Source organism: Camelus bactrianus, chromosome 15, assembly GCF_048773025.1.
Source record: "Camelus bactrianus isolate YW-2024 breed Bactrian camel chromosome 15, ASM4877302v1, whole genome shotgun sequence".
In the NCBI taxonomy this organism is placed as follows: domain Eukaryota; kingdom Metazoa; phylum Chordata; class Mammalia; order Artiodactyla; family Camelidae; genus Camelus; species Camelus bactrianus.
The window spans coordinates 39,216,108-39,240,755 of NC_133553.1; the positions used below are offsets into that span (position 1 = coordinate 39,216,108).

Below are 24,648 nucleotides of genomic sequence, written 5' to 3' on the forward strand. Positions count from 1 at the left end.
CCCAGAGAAGCAAATGCTATGTGGCAACACTGAACTACCCTCCTCCCCCCAAAAAAGGGCAGCAGGGTCAAAGAACTAGTTGAACAGATTTGATCACCAGAGATTTTTAGGTAAACTGTTCCTGGCATTTGTAGTACAGCCCATAGGTGTGTTACATGAGCAGATATCTAAGACCCCTGTGGCGCTCACACCAGCTCTGTCAACCCACCTCTCTGATCTCATGGGGAGTTCCTTGTGACCAGGTGACAGAAAGAAAAATTCAGGTGAAGCACAATACACTGGCATTAACTGAAAGTGGATTGATGAATTCTAACAATCCCTCAAGGAGGTGGCCCTAAAGGATAGTGGGAGAAAGGAACTCCTCCCAGTGGTCGGAACTTTGAGTGGTACATTTAGTTGTCACTTGGAAGGAGGGGAAGCTAGTGGCTTGGACAGTACCAGTAGCTAGCAATTTACGTGACTATTCAGAGGTTTGGAAGGAACAAGATCTGAGGGATGATGATAAGGAGGTCTGGGGAAAGGAATGTGAGTTATCTCTTGGAATGGACACAGAGTATGAGCATATTGAATTCTCTTGTGAAGATTCATCAAAGCTACCCACTCCTGTGGAGACTTTTGAGAGCAAATATACAAAACTTCTTTAGAGGCCAGCCAGTCTTTTCCCCAGCAACTCAGTGCTTGTTCAAAACAAACGAAGAGCTGTGGCAGTAGGAATGGATGACGTGTATGAGTTCATCAACACACAGTTCTCGTCAGGGTTAAGCTGGCTGCTGAGCACCCAGTATTCCGACAGTAGAGAACCAACACTGAGCCCGCAGTGCAGAATGCCTATTCCGAGGGCGACCAGCCTGCCACTTGGTGGCTGATTGGTTATGTGGAGCCCTTCCACCATGGAATGGGCAGGGATTTGCGCTCTGGGGCGTACACATTTATTCCAGGTGTGGACTTGCTTTTTCTTCCTCTAGTGCTTCTGCCAGCACCATCATTGTTGGCCTTTCCAAGCATCTTGTTCACCAGAATGCTGTCCCTCACTAAGGAACCCAATTTACAGAAAAAGAAGTGAGCCAGTACACTGGCTACCATGATATTCAATAGTTTTATCACGAACCTTATCACCCCAAAACAGCTGACCTTATAGAATAGTGGGATGAGGTACTGAAGACTCAGTTACAGCCCCAGGTGGGAGATAACACTTAGCAAGCTGGGTGTACTGTGCTTCAGGTGCCATATAGGTACTAACCAGGTTGTTGTTTCTTCCATGGCCAGAATACATGAGCCCAGGAAGCCGTAGGCGTAAAAGGGTTGTCTTCCACAATTAAACCTAATCATGCACTTGCAAAGTAAGTTAAGTAATACATTACTTGGGTCCATTCCAATCCCTTCAAGGCTCGCTTTTAATTTTTGATAGGAGATGTAGGGTAATTTACACTAGGGATAATTTAGCCCCACTGCTAAGATATGGCCATACCAGGGAATCCACCCAATGCCCTGGGTATTAAGGTCTCTCCAGCTTGGCGGGTGGGAACACAAACTATTCCAATCTCTGAATAAGGTCCAGGAAGATTGTTTGGTTTACTACTTTTCAGTGTTCCTTTCCCTTTCTTGATGGAGATATAAACTGTCTGCAGAGTTTTATTCCATGCATTCACATATCTGCATTCAGTTAAATAGTTGAGGGATTCCCTCTGCAGATCTTTGAGGTTCTCTCCCTGTGCACCTTCATTTTCTTTCTTTTTTTTTTTTTAACATTTTTTATTGATTTATAATCATTTTACAATGTTGTGTCAAATTCCAGTGTAGAGCACAATCCCTCAGCCATACATGAACATACATACACCCATTGCCACATTCCCTTCTCTGTGAGCTACCACAAGATCCCGTGCACACCTCTCTGTGCTCCACAGTACAATCCTGTCCAGCTACTCTGCAATTCTGAAATCCCGTCTATCCCCTCCCACCCTCCGCCCCCTAGGCATCCACAAGTTTGTATTCTATTTCTGTTTTGTATTTATGCTTTGTTTTTTTGTTTTTGTTTTTTAGATTCCACATATGAGCGATCTCATATGGTATTTTTCTTTCTCTTTCTGGCTTACTTCACTTAGAATGACATTCTCCAGGAGCATCCACGTTGCTGCAAATGGCATTATGTTGTCAGTTTTTATGGCTGAGTAGTATTCCATTGTATAAATATACCACTTCTTCTTTATCCAGTCACCTGTTGATGGACATTTAGGCTGTTCCCATGTTTTGGCTATTGTAAATAGTGCTGCTATGAATACTGGGGTGCAGGTGTCATCCTGAAGTAGGGTTCCTTCTGGATACAAGCCCAGGAGTGGGATTCCTGGGTCATACGGTAAGTCTATTCCTAGTCTTTTGAGGAATCTCCATACTGTTTTCCATAGTGGCTGTACCAAACTGCATTCCCACCAGCAGTGTAGGAGGGTTCCCCTTTCTCCACAGCCTCTCCAGCATTTGTCATTTGTGGATTTTTGAATGACGGCCATTCTGACTGGTGTGAGGTGATACCTCATTGTAGTTTTGATTTGCATTTCTCTGATAATTAGTGATATTGAGCATTTTTTCATGTGCCTTTTGATCGTTTATATGTCTTCCTTGGAGAATTACTTGTTTAGGTCTTCTGCCCATTTTTGGATTGGGTTGTTTATTTTTTTCTTATTGAGTCGTATGAGCTGCTTACATATTCTGGAGATCAAGCCTTTGTCGGTTTCATTTGCAAAGATTTTCTCCCATTCCGTAGGTTGTCTTTTTGTTTTACTTATGGTTTCCTTTGCTGTGCAGAAGCTTGTAAGTTTCATTAGGTCCCATTTGTTTATTCTTGCTTTTATTTCTTCTATGTGCACCTGCATTTTCTTGAGTACTCTGCTCTGAAAATCCTAGCATCCTCAGCCTGCTGACCTCCAGTCTCCAGTTCCAACTCAGTAAGCCTTTTGTACTCTGAGTTCCCTTTCCCTGCCTACAGCCTGGAACTTGCTTATAGGTAGCAAGCTGGGACAGTTCTAGGGCTCACCTCAGTTGTTTACATCCTCTAGGGAATCCCAGTGTTGCGTTGCCTGTTGTCCAGTGTCTGACAACAGCATTTCGTGTATTATTTTGGTTTTCTGGTTGATATGGTGAGAGGACAATTCCCATAATAGTTAATCCTTCATGGCCAGATATGAAAGTCTCTCACTTTTTTTTAATCTATATTTTCCTAATTACTACATTTTCTTCATTACATGTTTTGTATTTGCCATTTGGGTTTCCTATTTGGTAAATTGCCAGTCTGTATCCCTTACACTTATCTTCTATTGGGTTGTACTTTCTTTCACCTAGTGATTTTAATTGTTCTTTCTATATTCTAGATGTTAGTCTTTTATTTAGTTAGTATTTTTTCTAAGTCTCTGACATGCCGTTTCACTTTGGTTTTACTTTCTTAATGATGCTGTTTTACATTTTAAATTTTAACATGGCCAAAAATATAAATTTTTTGTGCTTTTTTATTTCTTGTTTAAGAAACCCTACTCTGGTCATGAAAATATTATCTTGTATCTGCTTCTAAAAATTTAAAGTTTTAAAAATCATTTTTGACATTTTTTTTAATTTATAAGAAATTAATTTTTTGAGTGATATAAAGTAAGAATCTGATTTTATTTCTTCTATCTCATAATCTTCTTAGCACCAGATTTTGAAGGATTTGACTTCTTCCTACGACATGCAATGCCACCTCTGTCATGTTTGAGCTTTCTTTACATTCATAGGTTATTTTGGCAGCTATATTTTGTTCCGTTTTGTTGGTTTGGTTTAGTTGTTTATTCCTGCAACCGATAATATGGTTTTGGGCATTAAAACCTAAGCCTTTGTTACTGCAGATTTCTCATTGGCATCTCAGTGTCATCTCTGATTCTTACTTCGTTCAGTTCTCTGTTCCCTCTTTGGTACTGGTCCCTAATGAGTCTGCTTACTTTATTGGGAGCTGAGCAATGCCACTAAAGTAATTTTTATATAGTCTTTCTATACGGTGTTTTGAGGGAAAGGTTTTCAATTCATCTAATCTACCATACTACCAGAAATAGTAGTCCTGTAATTAATTGTTCTCAAAGCAATTTTATCTTTTTCTACAAATTATTCTATTCTTAACTGTACAGAACTTACCTTTAGAGTAGAACTAACTATAGTGTACATATTAAGGAAATTGTTAATAGGTTTTTCCCCCAGAACATTCCCTACCTTCTTTTGTAAGTTCCACATAGTTACTTGGGGGTCTCTGGTGGAGGGAAGCCTTTATGCCAGAATAACACAATTTCTAATCTTTAGCTTTGAAGTAAAGCTTGTGTTAAGTAGAAATATAAAGTCCCTTGAGAGTGGGCCTGCTGCAATGACACACACAGAGTAGACGAGCAACGGATTTTTCTTGAATCAAGTTACAATAAGATTTATTCATTTTACTTCAGTGCAGAATTGGAATTAAATTTCCCCCAGAGTAAGTTTGAATTAGGCACCACAAGTGCTCTGATCCACAGTGAAAAAGAGAATAATAATTATGAGAGAACAAAGCATTGTGATCAGTTGGAGGCCGGTCTCATCTATGCTTAAACACAGATGTAGGTATGTCTCTGATAGTGTCGACTTACGCTCTTGTGTGAACTCAGAGCATGAAAGAAGTTAAAACCCCAGGATACTGCATTAGCAATAGTATCCCTTTTGGGCAGCTAAACTACCCTTTTCTCCAAAATGGAACAAAACTTAAGTTTGTCCTCAGAAATTTCAGATGTTCTCATTATTACTAAGTTTGTCTCATTTATATCTAAACTTTATTTAATGATCATTATTTGATTAAATTGTCATTTGATTATTTAAATTTGATTATTGTTAAGGAAAATAAGGCTGAATTGACTAGAATCAACCCTGGCAATATGAATTGTACTTCAACTTTGTTCCCAGGGCAGTGCCTGCTAAGCATTCTTTGAATTTTTCAGCCATTTCCTGGTTCTGAGATTCACTGAACAAATTTTTCCAGTCACCAATTTCACCTGCAACACAGAAAAAACAGTAGACCCAGACACCTGTTAGAATATTTCTTCTTGATTTTACTATTTTTTAGTGCAGAGTTTCACTCTGAAATGTGAAAATGGACATGTGAAAAAAATTAGACAGCCTTAAAAACTAATGTAATTTCTTTTGTAAAATTAACAATATCCACTTGGGCTTCCCCATTTCTGTGGTGTGGTAGGTGACACGCTTTCTCCACATCACTAAGGGGACCTTGACCTCAATGACCTCCCATCCCCACCCATCTCCTAACACCTGGGACCAAAAATGCCACTTTTTGAGAGTCTTTTTTTTTTTCCTCTCTGAAGTCTTATAATTCTTTAAATACCCCTTGAGAAGTTAATATTTTATAGCAAGAATAATTATATTTGCTTGAGATTGGGATGTTTTTCTTATTTCCTTTAATATTAATATTTTATAGCAAGAATAATTATATTTGCTTGAGATTGGGATGTTTTTCTTATTTCGTTTTAAAAGTAAAGGAAGGGAAGAGGGGGTAGCTCAGTGGTAGAGCACATGCTTAGCATGCATGAGATCCTGGATTCAATCCCTAGTACCTCTATTAAAATAAATAAATACATAACCTAATTACACCCCCCCAAAAAACAAAAAATAAAAATAAATGAAAGTAAAGGAAGTTGCTTCTTTATTTAAAATCTTTTGATGATTTGTGTTAAAGTTGTAAGTTCCTTGTTACATAGCCATTGAAATGTATATTTATAAAGTGGCCTAATGACATGAGGAAATGCTTAGACATATGAAGGGAATGAAAAAGCACAACTGTTTACAAATGTTATCAACTATATAAAACATTACAGAATAAGGCTGGAAGAAATTGCCAAAAAGTTGAACTTGCATCCGGTGGGTAATTTTTAATGCTTTTCCACATCTTTATGTGCTTTCTGAATTTTCTACAAGGGATATTTTAAAAAATATTTTTAAACTTTAAAATTACTAGTTTATTTTAGAATGTTTCTATTCTGAAGAGTATTTGATTGACAATATATTTAAAATTTCTATTTTTCCCCCTTCTTAAAGCTAAAAAAATTAGGCATAAAAATAAGTGTTAAAGTCAGGACTCAAGTTAAAGACAGATTTGCATTCAGTGCTCCATTCACAGTGCATTTTTTAATTGGGTCTGCATTTGATAAAGTGTAGTAGAGTCAAGTAAACCTGTGTTCCTATCCTGACGGCATCACTTATTAGCTTTGTGACAATGGACCAATTAATATCTCTGAGCTTTGGTGCCCACATTTGTAGAACTAAGGATTTAGTATCTTTTTGGCTATAAAGTTTAAGCCCAGCAAAGGGTCTAACACATGATGGATACCTGATAAATTATACTTGTTGTATGTGCTGCCTCTGAATCACATTAAGCTTTCATTATACATGCAATAAAAAGGAAAACTGGCAGTCCCTGAGCTGTATTATCATAAATTTCCATAAGAAATTAGAATGCTTTGGTGAAATTTAGTAAAATTATCAGTACACAGAGACAGCTGGCTTCCTATCCCGTACTCATTTTTTCCTTCTTCCTTATTAACAAAACCTTGACTTTAAGTGGGTAATAATGCAGCCACCTTAAAAAAAAAAAATCACATTCTCCAGCCAGCAGCACAGTGAGAAGTGGTCTATGAGATGTAAGAAGTCACTGAGGTGAGGCTTCCCACAAAGTTCTTTAAAGGGGGCCCACTCAGCAAATACACGTGATTCTATCTCTTGCCATTCCCTTTTTATTTTAATAAAAGAATCCTGTAACTATATTATAATGGTGCAGCGCTGGCTGCTCTCCTGTCATCACAGGTGACAAGCAGAAAAGTAAAAGGAGCTTAGTAGTCTAAAAGGTAGTGTGCAGCTGCCAGTTCCAGCTCTGATCTGTGTCCAGACTTCTTGTCGAGGAATAGAAGGAGAAAATCCTGTCTGATTTAAGATAAAGCTGCTTGAATTGCCTGTTAGGTGCAGATTGACAGATGTCCCAGAAAACAATGCAACCTCACCTTTGCGGAACAGGAATGGGCCCACGGCGCCATGTGTTTCCTGGGACTTTGCTCGCATTGCCTGGAAGGTACTCTGGGCTGAGATAGTTTGAATCTGCTCCCCAGATGGAGAGAATCCCAAAAATTTAGCAATTTGTTTTATTCCAGCGGCCAGATTCTGAAAACAAAATTTTAAAAGATAAACTTCTTTCTGTAGGAATTGGACCCTAAGTGAAGACAAGCTTCTTAGACAGAATGGATTTGTTAAGCCTAATTCTAATTCATCTCTGTGTCTCTCTCTTCAGACTTACTTTGATTCTTCTTTATAAATATTTGAAACATCCCTGTAAGATATTCTGTATTAATTTCACTTTGTAGTTTCCATTTATGACTCTTGTTTAACTAGTCAAGGTATAGATAATGAAAATAAGCATTCATTAGCAGGTTAGAGTTTTATCTAAGATAGTAATTCATTTTATCAAAAAGCACCAGTCTATACCAGGTGAGGAAATTAATTTATTTGTACATACTCATTCAAATTCTGTTTTCTTCTGAATCCTGTTTATAGATAATGTTTAATTCTATCAAGAAAGTCTAATTTTTGGAATTACAAAAACTGGAAGGAATCTTTATCATGTTTAATACTTTTGTAAATAATCAACCCCCTCAACAGTATTGCTGACCAATGGAGGTTTATAAATCTTCTAGAACAGTTCCTTAAACTGTATTCTGCAAAACACTAATATATTTCAAGGTGGTTATAGATGTTTCCTGGGAGAAAAAAAAAGAAAGGTAAAGGGTTAAGGTCGGGTAAGTTTGGAACTTTTGGGATAATAAAGGTAAACTTTTTTTTTCCCTGCAGAATCTCTCTTTAATATGCCAATGTGCCATGTGAATTTCCCAAAGGAGCAGGCTAAATAAAACAGTCCCCAGGTCAACTTGAACCAGCAACCTCCTTCCTACCCCTGGAGAGAAGTATTAACATCTGGGACAATATTAATATCCCATGGAGCACAAGTTTTAGAAACATTCTAGACTAGAAGGAGAAAAGACTAAATCAGCATATTCTTTCATGTTATGTAAGTACATACTCTAAACAAAAGGGATGGATTTAATTATACTTTCCTGTGATAAAAATCACACGGGACACTAGTTATAAAAACTCAGTTCAGTTAGAGAACATTTGATACATTTCCTTCCCTTTGAACACACTTTCCAGAGACCGTTAATGCTCCAGGACTCTGGTTTCCCTCCTTCGTCCTTAGCCACCTTTGTAGTCTCCTTTGCTGAAGCCTCCTCTTTTCCCCAAACTCTTTATGTAGGAGGTTCTGCAGAGCTCAGTTCTTGGTAGTCTTCTCTTCTCGATCCATATGCTTACATACACAGGTATGTAATCTCACGGTTGTAATTATTGTCTACGTGCCAAATTTATATCCGTAGCTCAGAACTCTCTGCCGTCAGACTTCAATACCCAGTTGCCTACTTGACCTCTCACCTTTGGGTGACTAATAAACATCTCAAACTTAGCATGTCCAAAACCAACTCCTGGTCTTCCCACAGTCCTGCTTCACCTGCTGCCATCTCTTACTCATGTGGTGAAACTCAGTCCTCCCAGTTGCCTGGACCAGTAATACTGGGGTCTTACTTGACTTCTCTTTTTCTCTCACTGCTCTTTTCCCCCTTCAAGCCAGCAGCAAATCTTGTTGGCTCTTCCTTCAACATAAATTCAGAATTCAACCACTTCTCTTCACCTCCGCTGCCCCTTCTGGTCTGAGCCACCATTTTCCCTTGCCTGGGCTAGAGCAGTAACCTCCGAATGGGTTTCCTTGCATTATCTTTGCTTCTCTCCAATTCATTCTCACACACCAGCCAGAATGATCCTGTTAAAAACACATCAATTTTTGCACCTCTTCTGCTTGAATCCTACAGTGGCTTCCCATTTCGCTCAGAGTGAAAGGCAGAGTGATTTCAGTGGCCTGCCATGCTGTTCCTCATGCTCCAGCCCACCCCACCCTGTTATATCTGTCCTCGTTGGTTAGTCCCTTCTGGTTCATCCCTGCTGACCCAGCCACATCTGCTCCTTTCTGTCCCTCAGTCATTCCAGGAACACTCCTACCTCAGGGCCTTTGCTGCAGTTGGTCCTCTCTGCCTGGAAAGCTCTTACTTCGGTTACTTGACTCACTCCCTCAGTTCCTTCTTATCTTTGTTCAGGTCACATCCTTTCCCTGAGGTTTCTGCCCACCACCCTATTTTATACTGGGATTTGTCCAACATCCCAATCCCCCTCTCCCTGGTATTTCTAGTTTTCCTTAATCAGCTATGCCATTTCTTCGTCTTCACATATTGCATACATTTAAATTTTTTTATTGTATTTTTTGTTTATCATTCTATCTCCCCACCTACTCCAGCTAGAATGTCAACTTCTCCAGGGCAGTGAACTTTGTCTAGTCAGTTCACAGACATATCACAAGAGCCTAGAACTGTGCTGAACAATCACTCATTAAATGTGAAAAAATAATTTAAAAAAACTATATGGAAAAATTAATTCACAGCCAAAGCCATGTTCAATAAACCTCAGTAGAGGCCTATTCATTGTTTTTGCCATGCCTAAATTTGGACCATCTATCATAGAGGGGAAAATAAAGGAGTCACTGTTAGTAATAAATTGTTAAGTGTTATTTTATTTTTGTTAAATAAACAACCTAAGCACATATGCACTGTCTCTTTCCCCCAGCACTGTACCACGTATCTAGAACATTCTTTTTAAAAATTGAGTATATTTGTTCATACAGCCAGGCTTTATGAATAAGTGCTCTATGTTGTAGTTCATAATAAATCTTGCTATAGAATACCAGTAAGCATAATCTCACCTCTTTCAGGTCTTCATATAATATGAACTTCACATTTTCATCATCAAGATGTTTGTTCCAATTAATTGCAAAATCAAAATAGCTTCCCCAAGAAACTAAAAACACAGGGAAAAAAATAACTTCTTAAGGGATTTTAAATAATTGAGGTTAAAAATGATAGAAGAAAGAATAAAATGAGGATAAAGTGCTTAATTGTTCACTAAAATATAAAATATACATATGTGTATATGATCAAACAGGGTATTTATGAGATTACTAACCCCTGCTCCAAAAGAACTGGCAAAAGCTGGTCCTGTTGTCAGATTTCTACTCATTTTCTTATTCTCACAAATAGTAACACAACTGAGCAAGTTGTAAAAATGGTTTCACAAAAACTGTAAGGCATTCATGAACATTTAGGTGACTAAAATAATTCAGAAATAGTGAATAATACGTGAAAGCTGGTAGAAATAATGACAGAAAGAAATGAGACAGGTGTTTTCTAGACCAGCATTATCCAATAGGAGTGTCATGCAAGCCACATCTGTAACTTTAAATTTTCTAGTAGCCACGTTAAAAAAAACAAAAAGAAACAGGTAAAATTAATTTTAATGTTTTCTTTTATTTACCCGGTAGATCCAAAAATATTACCATTTCAGCATGTAATCAGCATAAGTAATTATTAATGAAATATTACACATTAATTTTTATATTTTAAGTCTACAAAAGCCAGTGGGTTTTTTATACATACAGAAAATCTGAGTTTGAATTCTAAGATTTTGTTAAAAATACTTGTTGTGTATTTAGACTTTATAAAACCTATGATTGAAAAAGTAAATTCACACTCAGCTTGTGCCAAACATACTTAAAGGTTTTCAATAACTGAACTGAGTCTCTGTTTTAAAATGTAAATGTAAATAAATTCAAATAAAATAAAATTTAAAATTTTGCTTTTTCACTTGCACTAATCACATTTCAAATACTCAGCTGCCACATGTGGCTAGTGGCTACCATGTTGGACAGTGCAGATCTAGACCTGGTTATCTGTGCTGCTTACTCGCTGTGTGACTTTGAGAAACTCCCTAAACCTCTTTGTACCTTAGTTTCCTCATCTGTAAAATGGGGTTATTATGAGTTTTAAGTGAATTAACACATGTCAGATGCTTAAAACAGTGCCTGATTAATAGTTCTCACTCAATAAATGTTAGCTAATATTGTACCATTAATAATAATAATGATAATAATAATAATGATAATAATAATAATGATAATAATAATAATAATAATAATAATAATAATAATAATAATAATATTGTCACAGTTATTATCATCAACATCATTATCATGAAGCCGTTGCTTTGAGCCAGGCAGTTTCTACATACCTTATTTATTGTGGAAAATATTGTAGGTTTCCTACCCAATATCCAATACACCCCTTTCTTTGTTGCTAACCAAACTCTGATTAATTGGGTCTAAGCCAATCAGAGAAGTCTGTTTTCTACTTTTTTGCCTCCCTTAGGACTCTGATTGGTCATATGACATGATTCTGGCCAGTGAGACACAAGCAGGGGTCTGCTGGAAGGTTTCGTGCAAACTGTTGCTGTCTTGATGAGACTTCCTCATGATGTGAAGGTGATGCTCAGAGGGACAATAGCCAAGTTGAGAGAATGTTGCAAAAAGCATGAAGGAGAGGCCAAAGGAATGTCAGAGGTGCAGGCCCGACATCACTGGGCTGCTGAACCAATGATGATGGATTTCTCATCATTGAGTGTTCTCTTATGTTATTAATGGGGTAACGTTTCAGACTTGCTTTAACTGCCTCCATTCAGTCTTAGTGAATAGCTACTAGACAAACCAAAGCTTTCTTACCAGTGCTTCGTAAGCACCTTGTATGCATGCATTTATCTCCCTTACATTCCAGTCCCCATATTTAACCTTTGTTAAGGACTCAGTGTTGTATCCAGTGTCCATGCATGTGGGATGGTATGGCATTGCTGTGCTGATCAACTTTAAAAGTGGTCCGTCCTTTTAGAGGGACTTGGTAACAACTTCTTCTCTAGAGTCATTTGGCATTAATTCTTCCATGTACCACACCATAAAGACTCAACAGAGCCACTGTGAAAGGAGGCACTTATTAATTTCTGGTCACTCTACCCATGGAAGTAGAGTCCCTGCCACTTACAAGCATTGGGACCATTGGCAAATGATTTAAATTTTCTGCTGGTAAATACTGCCTTATTCATAGTTTGTTACAGTCTTGAATGAAGTATGTATGTATATTTGTAGGCACTTATAAAATTATAGTTATCAATAACCAAAGGTAAAACATCAACACGGTGTAACAAAAACTTATTTCCTTTCTGGCAAACAAGTATCTTCAGTGTAGTTGCCCATTGTCGTGGTATTTTTTGGTTTTTATCATTGTGTTATACTGAGGCTTATGGGACGATAACTAGAAATGCTTTTGTACATGAATCTGTTACAGGCTTTTTTGTTTGTCCTTTGTTCAATGGTTATTTAATACTCATAGTCAACGTATGAATTGTCCAAATTATTTTTTAAAATAGTAATGTATCGTTTGATGCACAGAAAACTTCGTAACTTTCTGATTCCCGGATCTACCTTAATCTCCTTTCTTTCTTTATCCTAAAACACATTTGAGTTTCTGTGTTTATGCGATCATCTGTTGACGTGAGAAGGATTCTTTTACCAACAGCCATACCTTGTCCTTTCATGAACTGTCTGAAGAATTCATCCCAAGAGCCATAGCTTGGAATATCAGGGACATCATTATGGAAATGGAAAAAAGATACTGCTGTGTCTTTAGGATTTCGAAATACCACCAATATCTAAGGAGAGAAAATTAAGTTGTTTAGGTTTAAGTTTTGTACTTTGGAAGAGTGAAAGGATGAGCATTATGCCGTATTGTAGACCACCTAACTTGATTAGTGTAGAGAGAAAGAAAGAAATTGAGGAACAGGAGGTGGCAGATGGGGAAGTCTGGGAAGAAAGGAGAAGAAAAGAAGAAAAAGAAAACTGACGTTACTGCAGAGAACTTACGCTTATGAGTTTAGACAGTAAAAAGTTGTCTGTGGGCAATGTGAGAAGGAGGAAAGAGCAAGTTCACAAGAGCGTGATCTGAAAAGTTAACCCTCCTCCCAAAAGCACAAATTGCAAGCAACTTTAAGGACAACAAAAATAATGTTTAGAGTTTGGTGGGAGAAGAACAGAGAAGGGCAGGCTTCAGGTGTGATGGGTGATGCGGAGAAAGCAGAACCTCTGGCTTCCCATGTTGCATCTGTCTGCTCTGAGGAGGCATGGATTCACTTTCCTGAATGAAAAGTGTGGGGGGGGGGAGTGTAAAGAGCAAACTGACAACCTGAACTAAAACGATGCTGTAAGTCAACTATACTTCAATTTGAAAAAAAAAAAAGCAAATTGAAACCCAAGAGAACCGAGTAGACCACCTGGCTGCTCCAAGTGGGTCTGCCACCTCTGGCCTGAAGATCTCCTTTTCAAGAACTGAGGGAACTGGAGACTAGTATTGAGCACTCTTAGTGAGCTCTGAGAAAGTGGAGATAATGCACAGGAGTTCAGAAGGCTTAAAACAGGCAGCCATCCCTCCCCTTTCCGAAAGGTGCAAGGTCTGGGTTTTGCAGATTTGTGAACGCAACCTCCATTTGGGAGAAGTTTTTGAAATTGGCTAAATGGATGATTTGGGGGGTCACATAAAAGAGGAACTAGCAACCACCACAGGGCAACATGGGTTCTCTAAGAACAAGTCGCTTCTGACTGATGCCAGGTTTTCCTTGAACATAGTTTCTAACTTAGTAGATTTGTTGCTTCTGACTTCCTCTGCAAAGTGGAAGGAGGTTAAGCTGGAAGCGGAAGCAGTTAGGCGTGTAAACCTGACTTGAGTATTCAGATACATAGGAGGCTGAATCCCTAATGTAAACCTGCCCGGGGGGTTTTACTGGCATTTCCACTGTCCTGCCTAGACCACTGTCGACGTTTTAATGAGTGATTTTAGGGAAAGATGTAGAAGCTGTATTTATCAAGTTTGTAGATGACATGACACTGAGAGGGAATCAAGATCCCAAAATACCTCGTCAGTCTAAAGACGTGAACTAACGCTAACAGGAGACAGTGGAATAGAGATGAGTGGGTTGCGTCTGTGCCTTTGTTCAGCTCTAAAACTCACCTCTGCCCCAATCCAAAGACAGCAGATCCTTGTCACTTAGGGTCTTATATTTGCTGCTGTGATTAGCACTCAGTAGTTGCCCTGGCTCATAGCAATTTATAATTTTACAGACATAAATTTGAATGGTGAGGGCCAGCAGGCTGGGGTGTGTGGACAGATGCTTAGCACCAGCCTGCTACCTTGGCTGTCCCTTTTCTCTTGCCCTGCTGTTCTTGCAAATGTAAAGCTTTGTTCAGAAGCCTGCATGCTCCAAATCTAAATGCTTTCTACATTACTTTAGCTCTGTGTCTTATGGAATAATTAAGGGAGAAAAAAAGAGTCACTGAGATTTGTGATTCTACTGAACTGTATTAAACTCGGGAAATTATAGGTTAAAGTGATATTTCTGATTTGGGAGATTCTCAGTGTAAAGAAAAACCATTTTACAGAGCTGTCTGCAGCTGGCAGAGGGGATAGAGGATTCTCTTACAATTGGAGGTGTGGAGTGGTCCAGACAGCCACTTGGCAGCATTCAAACACCTAATGGGGCTTAGAGCAGGCAACCTTCAAGGCATTTTCCAATTCTGCTCCTAGAATTCTTGTACCAGGGAGGCTGCTAATTCTAAGCCTCCACTTCCTATTCTTCCTTCCTCTGTTATTTCCCCTCCTTCCTCTTACCAGTGTAGTTATCTTAACTGTTTTCTTCCTTTATTTTTCTTTGCTGTTACTGCACTGTCCTCCTTGTTTGTGGAGCTCAGGAGTTTAAAATTTTATTTTAATTAATTCTGATTGTTTCCTCTGGAGACGGAGAATAAGGAATGGAGAGGAAACGAGGTGACAGAAAACAAAAAAAGGATTGGGTCAAAACTACTAATTATGAAAATTGATCAAAACTGGTTAATGAAACAAGATTTTCAAATGAATGATAAGAGCAGCCAAAGCACCTATACTTAGGTATGCTTGATATGAAGTTTGATATTGCATGTGAAATTCAGAAATAAAATAGTTTTGGACCTCAGGTAAATAGTGCTCATCAGAAAGAACTGAAGGAACAATTTTTGCTCATTTTCCTGGGTTGTATCCTTTTGTTAAACACTCTAAATATCCTAATGCTGAAATCTATTCACTCTAAAAACAGATTTTGAAGTAGGTTCCACTCTATGTATATGTTTTCTATCTTGGCTGAAAATGCATTTGATTTGAATGCAAATGTAACAAATACATCTGAAGAAATGAACAGCAACAAAAGAAACACCAAATTGCACACATCATTTATTAAAATTCTGTGCTGAGTAGCAATCTCAACCTCAGAAAGCCAATATTTATACTTTTAAAACTACAGACTGAAATACCAGTAGGAAAGGACACACTCACCTTGGCTTTATTCTTGAAGATGGACCTGGGTAATTTGTCATAATGGAGGTGAGTTGCCAAAATCCTTGGCGATGGTAACTGTTTCATTCTCTTAAAAATATATACAATAAGGTGAAAGCATACATGTTGTGTGTGTGTATAGTGAATTACTCCTAAGTTTAATACCTGAATGTCAGTTTAAATCATTATTGTTACTGTATCTTCTCCTTTTCTACATTCTCCTCCAGTTTTTATTTCTATTTTCTTACTTTGTGGGAATGAGGAATTGTGAATCATAAGTAATTTATAACTTCTTTTTGAACTTCCTTCTTCCCACTGCATAATCTTTTTTTTTTTTTTTTTTTTGGTCTTTTTCATTTTTCACAACCATACCAAATTCATTTTCTTCAAGAAGCTCAAAATTTTCAATCTACTCTTTCACTTAATGCAGATCTTTTCTTCATTCAAAGTCATTAACAGAAATGTTCACGTCTTTATAGCTCCTCCAAGTCCATGTTTAACATCTAGATCTTTTTTTTTTAACCAATAAAACTCCACACAATCAAATATCCCAACAGAACCTGAAAGTGCCCAGAGTCACTTAAATATCTGAGAAATAATTTACAGAAGAAATTCTTGTCATAAGGAATCTATGGTTGATTTTTTTTTTGTAATCTACTTCTACTGGTAATTTAAAAAATTAACTTCATTAAAAAATGAAGTTACCTGTTTAATCTGCTATGGTGAAGGATTTTATCTCAAGTACATGTTATGTCAGGGGTAAAAGCTTCAAAAACTCATTTCCATGCTTGTAGAGGTCACTCACTGCTTGGTCACATCATTTCAAATGATAAAATGATATTCAGACATTTAGCCAAGTGTTCTGTAAAAATTTAGCGGAAATTCCCAACTCAAGCAAAGGAGCAAAAAATGACTTTGAAAAACATTAAAATCAATGCTATGGTAAAAGTGTCACTATATGCCGACGACATGTTACTATATATAGAAAATCCTAAAAGGTCCACACAAAAACTACTAGGGCTTGAAGAATTCAGCAAGGTAGCAGGTTACAAAATTAACGTTCAAAAATTAGTTGCATTTCTTTACACTAATGATGAATCAACAGAAAAAGAAAGTAAAGAAACAATCCCCTTTAAAATAGCACCCAAAGTAATAAAATATCTGGGAATAAATCTAACCAAGGAGGTGAAAGAATTATACACAGAGAACTATAAACCATTGATGAAGGAAATTAAAGAAGACTTTAAAAAATGGAAAGATATCCCATGCTCTTGGATTGGAAGAATCAATATTGTTAAAATGGTCACACTGCCCAAGGCACTCTACAGATTTAATGCAATCCCTATCCAATTACCCAGGACATATTTCACAGAACTAGAACAAATCATAATAAAATTTATATGGAACCATCAAAGACCTAGAATTGCCAAAGCATTACTGAAGAGAAAGAAAGAGGCTGGAGGAATAACTCTCCCAGACTTCAGACAATACTATAGAGCTGCAGTCATCAAGACAGCATGGTATTGGTACAAAAACAGACATGAAGACCAATGGAACAGAATAGAGAGCCCAGAAATGAACCCACAAACTTTTGGTCAACTAATCTTCGACAAAGGAGGCAAGAAAATACAATGGAATAAAGACAGTCTCTTCAGCAAATGGTGTTGGGAAAACTGGACAGCAGCATGTAAAACAATGAAGCTAGAACACTCCCTTACACCATATACAAAAATCAACTCAGAATGGATCAAAGACTTAAACATAAGACAAGATACAATAAACCTCCTAGAGGAAAACATAGGCAAAACATTATCTGACATACATTTCAAAAATTTCCTCCTAGTAGAAATAAAGGCAAGAATAAACAAATGGGACCTAATGAAACATACAAGCTTCTGCACAGCAAAGGAAACCATAAGTAAAACAAGAAGACAACCTACGGAATGGGAGAAAATTTTTGCAAATGAAACCGACAAAGGTTTGATCTCCAGAATATATAAGCAGCTCATACGACTCAATAAGAAAAAAATAAACAACCCAATCCAAAAATGGGCAGAAGACCTAAACAAGCAGTTCTCCAAGGAAGACATATAAATGATCAAAAGGCACATGAAAAAATGCTCAATATCACTAATTATCAGAGAAATGCAAATCAAAACTACAATGAGGTATCACCTCACACCAGTCAGAATGGCCGTCATTCAAAAATCCACAAATGACAAATGCTGGAGAGGCTGTGGAGAAAGGGGAACCCTCCTACACTGCTGGTGGGAATGCAGTTTGGTGCAGCCACTATGGAAAACAGTATGGAGATTCCTCAAAAGACTAGGAATAGACTTACCGTATGACCCAGGAATCCCACTCCTGGGCTTGTATCCAGAAGGAACCCTACTTCAGGATGACACCTGCACCCCAGTATTCATAGCAGCACTATTTACAATAGCCAAAACATGGAAACAGCCTAAATGTCCATCAACAGGTGACTGGATAAAGAAGAAGTGGTATATTTATACAATGGAATACTACTCAGCCATAAAAACTGACAACATAATGCCATTTGCAGCAACATGGATGCTCCTGGAGAATGTCATTCTAAGTGAAGTAAGCCAGAAAGAGAAAGAAAAATACCATATGAGATCACTCATATGTGGAATCTAAAAAACAAACAAACAAACAAACAAACAAAAACAAAGCATAAATAGAGGACAGAAATAGACTCATAGACAGAGAATACAGACTTGTGTTTGCCAGGGGGGCGGAGGGTGGGAAGGGATTTCAAAATTGTAGAATAGATATACAAGATTATACTGTATAGCACAGGGAAATTTACACAAAACGTTATGGTAACTAACAGAGAAAAAAATGTGACAATGAGTGTGTATATGTCCATGTATGACTGAAAAATTGTGCTGAACACTGGAATTTGACACAACATTGTAAAATGATTATAAATCAATAAAAAATGTTAAAAAAATGTTAAAAAAAAATCAATGCTATGGGTCCAAGTGGTGATTGATTAGTAATCATGATACTTGATTTACATCGAATTACAATTTTAGCTTTGGAAGTGCTTTTACATTCATTCACAACAATCTTCTCAGGTAAATATTGTAACCCCCATTTTAGAGATTAAAAATAGGCTTTGAGGTTTTAAGTACTTTGTGCAAAATCACACAGATGGTAATTTTCAGATTAAGTGATAGGAGTGCCGTTTCTACTAAACTGAAAAGCCAAAGATCACTTAAAGACATGTGAGAAATGGCAAAGTTCCTAGAAGGATTAAAAAAATATCCAGGGGGAAAATGGAAGTTCATTATAACAAAGCTAGATAAACAAACAGTATGTTCGTGAAAATGTGTGATATAGCGAAACTCTAAGCAATGTAGAGACTAGATATAGATATATCTTGAGAAAATACGTGTATTTTAGAAATTTTTTCTGTAAAATGAATAAGTGATGCTCATCTTCTCACTGATTTCCATTTTAAAATAAAAGGCATATTGCATAGAAAAGTATTTTTGTGTATGATAAAATAGCATTTAAAATACAAAATGTGCCTTTAAAAATACCCAAAGAGAAAAAAACATTTTTGATACATTATAGATATCAAAAGAATTCAAAACCCAAAATACTATACCGAGTTAAAACATTTCCAGAACCCTGGAGCTAGAATCCTATGTTTCACTCACCTTGTAGAACATTTTAATGCTAATTTAGATGCTTCTAGAAGAATCCCTTGGCTTTAAAAATCATCTGGATCTTTTTACCAAGGCTGGAAAGCCCAACTTTTTATTTAATAATTAGAGCTAAGATTTAGAATGCAAGCACCCGAAGACAGAAGCAGGGCTTTGTTTTACCTTCACACTGAAGTACTTGGTGAAACAGAAAGAAACCTGGTCAAGGAGCAGGAGCACCAAGTTTCCATGAGGTGAAGGAGAGGTTCCAAGAGTACTGGGTGCTCAAGCTCAGAGTCAGGTCTTGGCATGTCAAAATCTTAGTCAGGAATAAAAATTCTTCCCAGTGTCAGTAAGCAATATCCCAGGAAGTTCCCTCCTTACAAATGGTTTGTATTATAAAGCTTTGTTTGGAAATCAAAATGGAGAAACAATCATATAAACAACGTAAAAATGTATAAGCCAGCATACCAAACCCGGTTCCAATCATAAGGGAAACCTGTTTATCTCTGATGGGTGACAACACAGGCAAATAAAATAATAGTGGTTATCTTGGTAAGGTGAGTAACAACAGGTAAGATCACCTGTGACCCACAGGGTAACACATTATTAAAAGAGGAATTGGAAAGCTAGATAAATGTTAGCATTATCTTTAAAGGTGATGCTAAACACTCTTTAGAGAAAAAGTTATCCAGTGGCCTGGATAGCAGAAATCAATGAGGCTGTTCATTAGCCTGTCCATTTCTTACCTAGGTAAAAGCCTCTTAAAACTTGTGCACTCGTCCTGAGCCGGTCCTGGTCAAGCCTACCTCTGCTGTACTTATGACCTCCAGGCCCTAATGTGGCTGTTCTCTGATGCTCTGATGCCTTCTGAGGTTGCAGCCAACCAGAGCCAGGGGTCAACACTTAACTCCCTACCCTACTCCCAAGTCCTTGAACACCTCATTTACAATGCATTTTTCTGTTGCTTTGTCCCAATCCATGGAAATGAGTTTTCTTTTACCTAGGATCCAACTTTTAAGTTTGTATTTGTCATCATGCCAAGTGTCTCGGTCTCTTTTCAGATACTGTTTCCTAACTCCCTAAGTGACTTTTTTAGTAACAGTTCTTCTGTCTGCCTGTTGGCAGTCTTGGTGGTGAACAAGTCTGAAAGTTTCATGGAGACTGTTGTTCCCCCTTGAATACAGTCCCAGATGCATTTCTGGTGTGTCTAGGTGTGGAGGGAGTGGTCCTCCTCTCGCCTGTTCTGTCCAAGCACTGAAGTCCTGAGGCAGATCCTTCCTCTCACCCTGTCCTTGCCTTCCCTGTCGTGGAGCCCAACATCCTGGGTGACATCCAAGCCCCAGTTAGTTATATTGATAAGGTGAGTTTTAACATGTGGTAAGGCAAGTAATAAAAGGTAGGATGGATGACCTGTTATAACCTTCACACATACTCTTATAATTTAATTATCTGTAAAATGGTGATAATATTATTTTGCAGTAAAAGGAGATAATTCTTGAAAAGTGCTGGGATTACATGGTAAGCACACAATAAATTGCATATGTATCTGTGTTGTATTTTCTGAACTCAAAACTAAAAAAATTGTCCAGAGGGAAGAAACCTTTCTATGAGCATTTACTGTAAATTTAAAGGCTGTTTTGTACCAACCTGATATTTTTCTGGGTCCCCACATTCAAGAACTGGGAACTCTGGATATTCATACTTTTTTTTAGAATCAGCAAATATTAATTCACTAATAATATGGAGAATCCAATTGGAACCTATACGAAAAATCAGAGAATCAAAAGTAATTAAGGAGTTTTGGTATAACAAAGGCATGCTACTTTGGCATAAATGTCATAAAGATGAAAATCTACAACTATTCCCTGATGTGTACAGTTGGTTCTTCTGCATTCAGAATAACTTGGGCTATGGAAAAAAGCAGAGTTTTATGGAAAATAGCTTTTACTTAATGTTAGTATAAAAATCAAATTTACCTCTTTTCTCAAATTTCTCCTTTAACAAGAGGCAGTGCATCTTTTTGAATCTAGAATATCTTCCTAATAGAACAATATTATGCTATAGACATGATCGTTTATTATATACCATGTGTTATTTTACCTTAAATTAATAAGCATTTTCTATAGGAGTATATAATTTTGATTTTATAAAAATACAGCATCGATTAAGAAAAAGAAAAATATGAAATAGAGTTGGCATTAATAGAGATGAAATAACAGTTCTGAAGTATCAAAAGTAGATTATGTAAAATAGAGTAATTTAGATTCCTAATGTCTTATTCTCCACTGATGAAGGACGTTGTAAAACTGGACTGGGAAACTTGAGAATTGGTATTTGATCCTAAAAAATAATCTATTACATGGAAATCATAGAAGTGAATAGATGTGGCTGTGCTTGTCTTTGGTCAAAAATCAAGATTAAAATCTTGACTACTCTCAATGCTCTGTGGCAGCTGGACTTTCCTACATCCTACTTTTGTTTGCTAGCCCCACCATGCATCAACTTCTACACCCATCAGCTATCATGTTCTTTTCACACGGACCTCCTCCCTCAGACACTGGCATTTCTCAATCTGGCAGTTCTAGTCACTGATTTTACAAGCTCTGTTCTGACCCATCTTGGCCATCCTCACGGATTTCTGGCTGGCTTAGTGCAGAGGTGAACTGCCCTCCTTCCACCTTCGCCTTGCACCTGCCCCACCTATTCACTATGAAAAAGTGCCCTTGTAGTAAAGAATTTGTTATTTACCACACTTCGGATAAGATGCTAGCACTATGTCATCGCTTCTGGCTTCAAGGCGTCCAAGGCTTGAAAAGTCTCTGAGGTGCACATGGTACTCGGGTAAGGAATCCCCTGATAGGTAAAAAACAAATGAGATAGTGCCGTTTCTTTGGATTTTTCCAAAGCTTCATCAATGTAGTCAATAAATTTGGAGTTAGCAGTCATGCTGACTCCCTGCTAATGAACCTGCTCCGTGGCCCAGGGGCAGTGGTGGCTTTTAATGGAGTTTCTCAGAAAGTGGAATAAAGCGCTCCTCCCATTCACATGAGAAAGAAATAACTTAATTCTCATCCACCCCCATCTCCAGCTTTTTGCATACCTACCTCTGAGAAAAGGCACACCACAGGTGCAGAACAGGCTGAGGATCAGGGAACGTTACCCCAATGGCTGGATTATATTACCATCACAGGCAATCCTCCCAAGGAAAGTCAGAGTAGAATCTCTTAATAGACGATAATCTTTTTTTTTTTTTGATGATAATAGATCTTAAATATCTAACACATAGGTATTTAATTGAATCAGGTATATAATTTTCCTATTAGCTAAAAGCAATTTACTGATGAAATCTCTCTCCTTGGTTGATAGTTTTGCACATACATCCTCCAAAGTGTGATGTAGGGGTGGAAAAACTGTCCCTTCTTCCTTTCTAGATTCTTTGGCTGGTCTAATAATTAAATTAATATATGATCAACAGGGGGAAAAACAAAATTATGTAGTTAACGGGGACTCCATTATAATATGCAGACTCAAAGGCCACCAGGTAATTGAAGTTTATATAACATCCTGAGTTTAGGAAAGGGGTAGGGTTTTGGGGATGTTAAGGAAGGGAAAGCCACTCACAGGTAGGTAGAGGAGATGTTTGGAAAACTAGGGTTGCTGTGTTATGCAGATAAGTTTTTTAAGTAAAAGTGTATCTCTGGTAATAGGTCTCTTCCTGGTAAAACCCTTCTTTCCAATCAGAATTTAGGCAGTTGAAGGGGGAAGTAAAAAGCTTTCTCTGAATCTGCTGGATTTTTTATATTGCCTTTAGCTCAAAATAATCCTCGTGCCAAAGTGGCATATTTTGGGGTGTCAAAACCTGGTCCCCTTCCGTGACAAGGAAGCAATGGAATTGCGAGGTGATTTAGTGACGTGGAAAAGAACCCGGGATGTGGAAGCAGTCCTAGGCACCAGGCTCATAACTGTCATTTACTGCCTCAGTAGACTTAGAAGTCTGCGGACCTGAGTTTAAATCTCAGCTCTACCACTTACTAGTTGTATGGTTTTTTCAATTGAAGTATAGTTGATTTGTGTTAGTTTCAGGTGTACAGCAAAGTGATTCAGATATATATATATATATGTATGTATGTGTGTGTACATATATGTATATACAATCTTTTTCATATTCTTTTCCATTAAAGGTTACTACAAGGTATTGAATATAGTTCGCTGTGCTGTACAGTAGGTCCTTGTTGTTTATTTATTTTATGTTAATCCAAAACTCTTAATTTATCCCTCCCCCCGCCTTTCCCTTTTGGTAACCATAAGTTTGTTTTTTATATCTGTGAGTCTCTTTCTGTTTTGTAAATAAATTTATTTGTATCATATTTTAGATTCCACATATATGATATTTGCCTTTGTGTATCTGACTTACTTCACTTAGTATGATAATCTCTAGGCCTATCCATGTTGCTGCAAATGGCATTATTTCATTCATTTTTATGGCTGAGTAATATTCCATTGTGTATACCACAACTTCTTTATCCAGTCATCTGTTGATGGCCATTAAGGTTGCTTCCATGTCTTGGCTATTGTAAATAGTGCTGCTATGAACATTAGGATGCATGAATCGTTTCGAATTAGAGTTTTTATCTTTTCTGGATATGTGCCCATTAGTGGGACTGCTGGATCAAATGGTAACTCTTTTTTCAGTTTTTTAGGGAAACTTCATACTTTTCTCCATAGTGGTTGCACCAATTAACATTCCCACCAACAGTACAGGAGGGTTCCCTTTTCTCCACCCCCTCTCCAGTATGTATTATTTGTAGACTTTTTGGTCTTTTTGGTGATGTATAATGTGGTGGATGTATTTGTGTTATTTTGAGCTCATAATATACCTTCCAAGGTATATGTAAAATGAGAATAATGATAGCTGCCCTTCCTATACTATAGGGTTGTATGGTTCCTAGAAAGGAGATGCTTTGTCATGGGGAGAACACAATGCAGTGGTGTCTCCTGTCCTCTGAGTTCCTGCCCTGCTGATTTAAGGTCTCTGGAGTGAGATGCTCACTCTCTGCGACACAGTCTTTCCCCAGCAGCCACTCTCTTCTTTTCCCTTTGAGTAAATTGGGCTACGATCCCTGCCTTCTTTGCAGCTTCGTGTGGCTCTGGGGCTAGTGGGAGGTAAGCAGAAGTAGCATGTGCAAAATCATCGTCATGACACAACACAAGAAGTTGATTGTTCTCTATTTTTCTCTATCCCCTTTCCCACACTTGGAGGACAGACATGATGCTGGCCAGCCAGACCAAAAAGCAGTACTCCAGGGGATGGTAGACCAACAAGATAGAGGAAACCTGGCTCACTCAATGAGTTGCCCTCCTGTCACCCACCCCACATATACCAAACCTCCTGAACGCTGTGTGAAAGCCTCCAATTGTCTATCTTGTTGCAGCCTCTGGACTTTTGCAGTCCCTTTGTTACAGCAGTTTTGCCTATATCCTATCTAGTGCACTTTCTGAGTCAAAATGTACTCTCTTTGGCCTCTTCTTAAGTTGAGTTTCCA

General features: G+C 37.7%; 2 protein-coding genes across 3 annotated transcripts in view; one reads left to right on the forward strand and one right to left on the reverse strand.

The window, feature by feature from the left end:
• The window catches only part of CEBPZOS (CEBPZ opposite strand), a 52,161-nt gene that overhangs the window by 2,405 nt on the left and 25,108 nt on the right, over positions 1-24,648 (forward strand). Inside the window, exon 3 of one of the 2 annotated variants that reach the window (XM_074378731.1) lies at positions 7,888-9,726. The exons of the other annotated variant lie outside the window; for it this stretch is intronic. The gene's annotated coding sequence lies outside the window, so the exon portion shown is untranslated. Of the gene's footprint in view, positions 1-7,887; positions 9,727-24,648 lie in introns of those variants that run through there. 2 annotated transcript variants of the gene reach the window in all.
• SULT6B1 (sulfotransferase family 6B member 1) lies at positions 4,390-24,014 on the reverse strand. The gene is given in 8 exon segments (XM_010967654.3): positions 4,390-5,030; positions 7,047-7,203; positions 9,896-9,990; positions 12,597-12,723; positions 15,429-15,518; positions 20,753-20,865; positions 21,854-21,904; positions 21,907-24,014. Coding segments are annotated over 8 exon segments (909 nt in total). The 5' UTR covers positions 22,052-24,014; the 3' UTR covers positions 4,390-4,899.